General features: G+C 50.3%; 1 protein-coding gene across 1 annotated transcript; it reads left to right on the top strand.

Moving 5' to 3' along the window:
* Positions 1-1,153: 1,153 nt before the first annotated feature.
* Positions 1,154-8,381, top strand: Rbm42 (RNA binding motif protein 42). The gene is made up of 8 exons (XM_033765725.1): positions 1,154-1,272; positions 1,376-1,450; positions 3,483-3,548; positions 3,625-3,800; positions 4,489-4,827; positions 5,073-5,190; positions 7,870-8,064; positions 8,143-8,381. Exons 1-8 carry the CDS (start codon positions 1,242-1,244, stop codon positions 8,253-8,255), a joined length of 1,113 nt encoding a protein of 370 aa, XP_033621616.1. The 5' UTR covers positions 1,154-1,241; the 3' UTR covers positions 8,256-8,381.
* The last annotated feature ends 236 nt before the right edge of the window (positions 8,382-8,617 follow it).

Below are 8,617 nucleotides of genomic sequence, written 5' to 3'. Positions count from 1 at the left end.
GTAAATGAAACTGGTCCATTCTGTTCTGTTACCAATAGTTATTGGATGCTTTCTATACACTAGGCACTATTTTAGATATTGGGCATATGGCACAAAACAAAACCAAGCACTGCCTTGTTGGAGTTTACAGGTCAAAGTGTGGCAAGAAGGGCAGAGGTTTATCATCACAAGGAAGGAAGGAAGGTCTTTTCAGGGAAATGTTATTTAAGCAAAGATACAAAGGAGGTGATGGAGCTGTACTGGTGACTGAGGTAAGAGCGGTCCCAGCAAGGAATTGTCAGCACAAAGTCCCTGAAGCAGGTGCATACTTTCATGCTCAAGGGACAAAAGGGAGATCAGTAGGTAGAATAGAATGAGCAAAGATGAAAATGGGAGAAGATAAAGACAGAGGTGAGGGAAGCCAAATCTAGTAGGGGTCTAGATGCCTCCGTAAAGACATTGGCTTTTACTCTGAGATGGAGAACTATTGGAGAATTTTTAGCAGAAGAGTGATACGTTTTAACTTGAAGTTGATAGGGTTACCCCAGCTGTCCGCACTGTACAGGACAAGGGTTGAATCAAGACTGAGGAAGGGCCAGGGATTTAGCTTAGCAGTTCGGTGGCCTGCCTTGCAAGCGCAAGGACCCGAGTTCAATCCGCAGCACCCCCCCGCCGAAAAAAAGAATCAAGTATCAGAACAAGTTACTAGGGTAGCGCTCAAACAGCGAAAGAAGACTGAGGAAGAGGTTTCTGTAGTAATCTAGGCAAGAGGTAATGGTGGCTTGGACTGTGGTATATTGGAGATGGCAAGGACAGGTTGGACATTATTTCATGTAGTGCTGGGGGGAAGATGAAATGGGGTGGTGAGATAAGTTGTTCTGAGGAGAGGGTAAGGACTACTTTAGCTAATGTGACCTCAAAAGCCTCCCTGTGCCAGGTATGATGGCACATGCCTATAATCCTAGCACTCGGGAGGCTGAGGCAGGACGACTGTTTCTAGTTGGAGGCCAGCCTGAATACATAGCAAGACCCAGTCTCATAAAAACACAAAGCCTCCCTGAGTAGTGAATTTTAGTTGACACCTTACAGGTACCAACCCCATACAGAACACAAAGAATGAAAGTCTTGGATTCCTGCCTGGGCTGAGTCAGCCAGGGTAGATCGGGTACACTGAGTCCAACCCCTCTTCCCAACCATCTCCCCAACAGGTCCAACAGACTCTGGAGGCCCGGGCAGCCGCTGCAGCCACAGTAGTTCCTCCCATGGTGGGTGGTCCTCCTTTTGTGGGCCCAGGTAAGTAAAGAGTGGCTGACAAGAGGGTTAGAGGATCAGGCGGGGTAGTACAAAGAGATGCCCAGGGCTCTTCCCATCATCCTCTTCTTTTCTTTCCCAACAGTTGGCTTTGGCCCTGGTGATCGGAGTCACCTGGACAGTCCAGAGGCTCGAGAAGCCATGTTCCTGCGGCGAGCAGGTAGGTCAGGGACAGGAACCCCACATTTAACCAGGAACCCTGGTTTAGGTGACTTCAGCCTTTTGTCTGAATCACCGCTTTAAATCACCTTCTATGTTCATTTCTTTGCTTGTGTTGTCATCTTTCTAAAGTACAAACCACTGTGTACTTACTTCCTGGGTTTTTTTGTTTGTTTGTTTTATTTTGTTTTTTGAGACAGGGCCTCACTATGTAGTTGAGACTGACCTGGAACTCACTATGTAGCCCAGGCTGGTCTTGAACTCACAGTGATCCTCCTGCCTCAGCCTCCCAAGTGCTGGGATTACAGGCGTATGCCACCACGCCCAGCTTTTTTCCTGATTAGTTTAAATCTGTTTGGTTTTAACCTAGTCGTTGGAAACCAACCCCCATCACTCCTAATCCTTTACCTTTACAGTTTCTCCCTAGTACTTAACACTTTATAACAAGCTATACTGTTTACTTAGGGTTATCATCTTTTGCTTTCATAAAATACAAGCTTTGTAAAGGGCAGAACTCTTGAGTCCTACCATAAAGTAAGCATGATTTACTATCAAATAAAGGGCTGAACAGATTCGCGAACAAGCACTAAGCTCCTTACCTAGTAGTCAAGACCCTGCATGACCTGGTTCTTTCCAGAGAGAGAGCTGCGCAGCCTCCCCGGAATCCCCAAACATTGCTAAGGTGTACCAGCAAGGCCTTGTTGAGGTCCCTTCTCCCTGTTGCTGCTTTCAGTCAGCTGTAATATCCCAACCTATGCTTTCCACAGCCCATTCTTCAAGTTTTTTCACCTTTTCAAATAACCCCTACACAGTTTTTATGATGTCACTTACTTACATATGAAAAGGACATGTAAAAGTCTAACATAATAATCTCTGTTAGGTCAAACTTGTTAATTAGGTTTTCTAAATCCTCCTGTACTCCTCTGACAACATCTAAGAAGTATTAATTCTTTTGTAAGGTTTTGATCAAAAGGCAAATCCAACCTACCTGAAATCATCCTGCCCAATTTCTTTTTGTTTTTTTGTTTTGTTTTTGTTTTGAGACAGGGTCTCGCTATGTAGTTGAGACTGACCTGGAACTCACTATGTAGCCCAGGCTGGTCTTGAGCTCACAGCGATCCTCCTGCCTCAGCCTCCCAAGTGCTGGGATTACAGGCGTGAGCCACCACGCCCGTCCTGCCTGGCTTCTAACCCTACTTCCAGTGCCCTCTGAAGGACATCCATGGCTCAGCCAGGCAGGCTATACTTAGCTGCCTGCTGCCATCAAAACATTTTCATAATGCTTTCCAACCTGACATTTTTTCCATCACAGTCACACTAAGCTGAAAAGGGAAAGGGGATTTGTTATTTTTTTTCCTCAGTTTTTTTGAAACGGTCTCATTATGTAGTCATGGTGGCCTTGAACTTACTAGGTAGCCCAGGCTAACCTTGAACTCAGGGCTATCTTCCTGTCTCAGCCTCCCAAATGCTACCATGTCCAGCTAAGGGGTAAAGATTTTGCTCAAAAATTCTCCCTGCTGGTAACATTTCCATTCACTGTTTGCCTAACTCATTATCCTTTGGGACTCAGCTTCTAGGTTTCTTTTTTCCAGGAAACCTCTAGTCCTGCTGCCTGGGTCAGAAGACTTTGGCAGCTTTCACAGCTTCCTGTCCTTCCATCTCCTACCCAGATCCCTCTGCCTTGGTTTTCCCCCATTCTAGCTCTGATCGGTCTGGGCCATTACTCCCTAGTAACGTCGTCTTCTCGATAGGAGTTTCCTTAGAACCCTTGGTCAGTGCTGGGTCCATAGCATTATCCACCAAAAGGCTGGGCCCACCGGAGATCCTCATGGTCAGTTTTTGCTGAATGGACCAATGCAAAGACCCCCCCCCAAAAAGCCGCCAATGTCCCCAGCAGGATCCAGGATCCCCAGACTTTTTCAGTACTTCTTGGATGCTGAGAGTAAACACACACACACACACACACACACACACGCCCCTTGCCCCGAGTGCCCATCCCCCATGACACACACCCCCATCTCTCTCTCCCACAGCTGTGGCCCCTCAGAGGGCCGCTGTCCTGCGTCCAGCCTTCGTCCCTCACGTGCTACAGAGAGCAGGTGAGAGGGCCAGGGTCATCGCTGCCACAAAGCTCACTCCCCAAGCCCTCCGACTTTCCCACTAACACCCTGACAGATTCTCTTCTCTCTTCTGCAGCAGGCGGTCCCCGCCCGATGGCCCTGCGCCCCCCACACCAGGCTCTTGTGGGACCCCCTCTGCCTGGGCCCCCTGGACCACCCATGATGCTGCCACCAATGGCCCGGGCCCCGGGTCCCCCCTTGAGCTCCATGGCTGCTCTGAGGCCTCCCCTGGTAAGTGTGGATGGGGAGCTAACGCTGTGGGTGTGAAGCCCTTGCCAGTTCTGCCTGTTTTCTGACTTTGTCTCCATCTCTTTTTTTTTTTTTTCCTTTTTCTTTTTTGGTACTGGGAATCAAACTTGGGACCTTGTATTTGCAAGGTGGGCAGTGGAACCACTGAGCTAAATCCTGGCCCTCAATCTATTTCTTCATTAGCATATTATGGGGAATATTGAGTTTCCTTGTGGCATTTTCATGTATACATATAAAACACTTTGTTTATATTCAACCTGTCTTGGTTTCTGTTTTTGTCTTCATTCTTTGTGATTGAATATTTATTTATTTTTTCTCTTTTTAAAGAGAGAATAGAGAGAAATTGTGCTGAGGGGATATGTCTCTCTCTGTCTCTATTTTTCCTTTGACCGTCCCTCTCCATTTCTCTGTGTTTTTACCCGTGTCTGTCTGTCCCTCTCTGCTTGTGTTTCTCTCTTTCTGACTTACTGGAGACTTGCTTTCTTGCCTGCTGTCAGGCTTTGCTGTATGGGCAGGCATGTTTAAGATATGGCCCTGCGATCTGGCCCACTCATGCCCTTTTTTTAAAAAGTTTTTATTTTTATTAGTGTGCTTGCTGTATACAATGGTTACATTCATTGTGGGGAGTTGGTACATGTATATAACTTTCATGCTCCCCTCTTGCCCGCAGGAAGAGTCAGCAGCACCCCGAGAGCTGGGCCTAGGCCTGGGGTTGGGCCTGAAAGAGAAGGAAGAGGCAGTGGTGGCAGCGGCAGCGGCAGCTGGGCTGGAGGAGGCTGGTGCTGCGGTGGCTGTGGGAGCAGGAGGTGCTCCTGCTGGCCCTGCAGTCATTGGGCCCAGCCTGCCACTGGCCCTCGCCATGCCATTACCTGAGCCCGATCCCCTGCCCCTCCCACTGGAGGTAGTACGTGGCCTGCTGCCCCCATTGCGCATTCCTGAGCTCCTGTCCCTGCGTCCACGACCCCGGCCCCCTCGGCCTGAGCCACCTCCTGGCCTCATGGCTCTCGAGGTAAGCAGACAACATAGCAGTGAGAGGACACAAGGGGCTGGGAGGACAGGCAGGAATCTGAGCTTTCACACAGCACTGCACGTAGCCCTCCATCCAGAGCAGAGAGGACTCAGGAGAGGAAGGAGGACACACATGCCCCATCCCAGAAGCATATCCAGTCCTTTAACTGGAGGAAGAGGGTTAGGGACAAAGAGGGCGAGAGACTGTAGCACCAATTGTTTTGTCCCTCTCCCCTCGCTCTGCAGGTGCCAGAGCCCATGGGTGAAGACAAGAAGAAAGGGAAGCCAGAGAAATTGAAACGCTGCATTCGCACAGCAGCTGGAAGCAGCTGGGAGGACCCTAGCCTGTTGGAGTGGGATGCCGGTGAGTGGGCTACAGTTTGAGGTCAGGCTCTGCTGAGCCATGGACAGGCCCTACTGCCTCTGTGGGCCATGGCCATGGAAGAGGAACCAGGTAACTCCTCGACTCCCCTGTTGTTAGCCTACCTTGGGGAAGGCCGGACTGCAGCACTGAGGGGCAGGTCCCTCCCTTGGCCATAGGCCAGGGCTTTGTGACCCCTGTTTTACTCCTGAGGAGCCTGGTCTGCTCAAGTTCTAAGAGCATTCTTCCTTCCCTAACATTTTTTTTTTGAGATGGGGTCTCACTATGTAGTAGCCCAGGCTGTCCTCGAACTTGCAGTGATCCTCCTGCCTCAGCCTCCTGAGTGCTGGGATTACAGGTGTGCGCCACCACGCCTGGCTTCTTCCTCAACTTTAATGAAAAAATTTCAAGCCTGGAATAACGCAGCGAATGGACTGCCCACTACCAAAATCCTACAGTTGACATTTTGCTGTATTCACTGTATTCCTCCTGTTCAGTTTCTGTTGCTCTTATGGGGTTTGTTGTTTTTGTATTGCTAGGGATCAAACCCGGGCATGCTAGGCAAAAGCTATATCTGGACTACATCCCCAGCCCCTTCTTATTTTATGCTTGGTCACCTCAAGCTAGTTACAAGTGGAGTTACTACACCTAAATACCTTAGTATTTTCCTAAGAAAGACTCTTAGCACAGTGCCCTTATCACATCCAAGAAAATTCTGGGAATTTATTCTGTGATGTCTTATGCTCACTTTGTTATATTTCTCCAGGTGTCCCAAAACTGTTGTGGCTGTTTTTCTCCCCAGAGTATATGTAGTTTTATGTGTTTATAATTTATCCTTTGCTTGCTTTTTTTTCTTTTCCTTTTTTTTTTTTCTGTCCTGTTTAAATTGGGCTAAGGGTATTAGGAGTATGACTCAGCAGTAGTGAGTTTGCCTTGCACACTCAAGGCCCTGAGTTCCGTGCCCTGGGTCAAGGAGGAGCATTAGGTCCTGGTGGTCACTTGACCCAAGAGAAATGAATGTTCATTCGTGTAAAATGGGGTGGGAGCTTGGGAGGTGGCACATGGATTTCTACCAGCACCTGGCCCAGCCTGGCGGCCATAACGCAGATGGGCAGAGCAGGTCCTGGGCTGCACTTGCGCTTCCTGAGCCCACCTGCAGTCTCCGCACCGGATTGTCAACCTAAACAATAGTGGTTTGGACCAGGGACTTAGCTCAGCACCACAGTGCCTGCCTGGCAAGTTAGAGGTCCTGAGTTCAGTCCCAGTTCGTGGAAGGAGGGTGGGAAGAACATCTGCTGCTGAATCCCTTGCAGGGGAAGGAAGCCAGCCTGCTTACTGCTGGGCTTTAGGAGGTGCCTCCACGGTTCCGTGAATGAGAATAGGTTCTCTTCTGCCTCTTTAAGTATCCAGGCCAAACTGCATGGTGGTGCCTGCTTATATCCCAGCACGTTGGCAGCTGAGGCAGAGTTTCAGGCCAACCTGGAATGCACAGTGAGACCCTGTCTCAAAAACCAAAAAAAAAAAAAAATGTCCAGGCCAGTTTCTTTAATAGAGGGTCCTACCTCTGTTTTCTGATTGCTTCCTTCTAGGGTAGCCTAATTGTTTTGAGAGTGTCCTTTATCACCACAAAAGCTATGAGGTAACCATAGCAATAGCTGAGGGAAAAAAACAATGAACCCATCTCCTACTTTGTCCTTGACGTCCATGTCTTCTCCTGGGACCATCTACCTGTGCCAGGCCAGGCCCAAGCAGCCTCTTCCTACACCAGGCCACTGTGGGTTTGGAACCGTACTTCGGCGACCTTGGGCAAGCCCCTTTGCCTTCCAGTCCTACTTGCTTGTCCCCTCAACGGGAATGATAGTGTGTGGCCCTGGGGATGGTGACCTGTTGGGGTTGCACATGGTGGGCGGGGCACAGGCCTAACCCTGAGAATGTGCCCAGGAGTGGCAGCAGAGGTCACCCTTGGAGAAGGGTCACGAGGTGCGCTTCCAGGGCGGGGTGCACTTAGGAGGACTTTGCAGAGAGAGCAAAGCTGAGGCAGGTGCAGCCTGTGTGTGAGGTGCCACTCGGGAGCCTGGGGCCCAGCAGGGCCCAGGCACATCCATGGCAGGGGCTGTCTAGGAGACTGAGGAACCCTGGGCCCTCAGAGGAAAAGCCAGGGCCAGGTAAGCGTTAAGAGCGTCATCGTGGGTGGGCCGCAGATTTAGCTCAGTGGTTCCGCCACCGAGTTTGATCCTGAGTACCAAAATGAAATAAAGTGGTTAATGGTTGATTAAAAAAAAAAAAGCTTCATCGTGGGAATGGACGATGGCCTTGGGGTGAAAAAGAGCAGTTCATTTAGAGGTTAAAATAAAGCCGGATGCCTGCACTTTGGTCCCAGCTCTGCTGCCTCCTGGTTTTGTAATTTGGGCATTGACTTGACCTCTGCCTCAGTGTGAGAGGGCTGTTGGGAGCATCCTCTGTAAAATGAAAAGAAACCAGGTGCTTAGCAGGTTGCCTGGTGCGGGGTGGATGCTGCACAACATTTGGCTGCTAATGACTGAGGGTCCCCATGTGGAGACCTCAGGGACAAGCGGGAGGGCTTGAGGATCTTTCCAGAGAGGGTGGGGTCATTCACATGGTCAGCCAGGCAGTCACTGGGCCGGCATCTGCGTGCTCTGACCTTTTCTCTCCTGACCCCAGATGACTTCCGCATCTTCTGTGGAGATCTGGGCAATGAGGTGAATGACGACATCTTGGCACGCGCCTTCAGCCGCTTCCCATCCTTCCTTAAGGCTAAGGTGATCCGAGACAAGCGCACAGGCAAGACCAAGGGCTACGGCTTTGTCAGCTTCAAGGACCCCAGTGACTATGTGCGCGCCATGCGAGAGATGAATGGTGAGTAAGGTCTCCCCTGGGGACAGGGCGTGGGGGACATCTGGCCTGTGCCTGACCTTGCACCCTCCATTACCTCAGGGAAGTACGTGGGCTCACGCCCCATCAAGCTCCGCAAGAGCATGTGGAAGGACCGGAACCTGGACGTGGTCCGAAAGAAGCAGAAAGAGAAGAAGAAGTTGGGCCTGAGATAGGGTCTGTGGCTGGGCACCCGCTCTCACTCGGCCGGGCGCTGGCTTCTCCAACAGCTGTCTTTGGAAAACCCTGACTGTCCACCCACCCGCCCCGAAAAACAGTTTCAATAAATTTACATTCATTTCCATCCCTGGCTGGCTTCGCTTGGCATCCTTCACCTGAGAATGCGGGAGCCAGTTTACCCAGGCAGGCCTCCAGGTGGGCATTTTGAGCCCCTATGGTGCGCTGCTACTTAAAACCTCTTAAGTGTGTGCTGAATGTACCTAGTGCTAGAGGAGGAAGAAGGGTTCTGGCAAAGGAAAAGTCAGTGTTTATATCCTGGCCCCAGCCTGCGTCCTCAGTGCTGAGTGAGGTAGGGTTC

The sequence above is a fragment of the Fukomys damarensis genome, unplaced genomic scaffold, assembly GCF_012274545.1.
Source record: "Fukomys damarensis isolate Sample0158 unplaced genomic scaffold, DMR_v1.0_HiC HiC_scaffold_19, whole genome shotgun sequence".
NCBI lineage: Eukaryota > Metazoa > Chordata > Mammalia > Rodentia > Bathyergidae > Fukomys > Fukomys damarensis.
Note: the sequence above shows the minus strand (reverse complement) of the source record. Positions and strands in the feature narration are given on the sequence as shown.

What these genes read in the sequence shown, in the direction of transcription:
- Rbm42 (XM_033765725.1), top strand. Translation starts at nt 1,242, where the DNA reads ATGGTGGGTGGTCCTCCTTTTGTGGGCCCAG. An exon ending in CATGTTCCTGCGGCGAGCAG is followed by an intron (nt 1,451 to 3,482) that starts GTAGGTCAGGGA and finishes TCTCTCCCACAG; the next exon opens with CTGTGGCCCCTCAGAGGGCC. An exon ending in CCTGTTGGAGTGGGATGCCG is followed by an intron (nt 5,191 to 7,869) that starts GTGAGTGGGCTA and finishes TCCTGACCCCAG; the next exon opens with ATGACTTCCGCATCTTCTGT.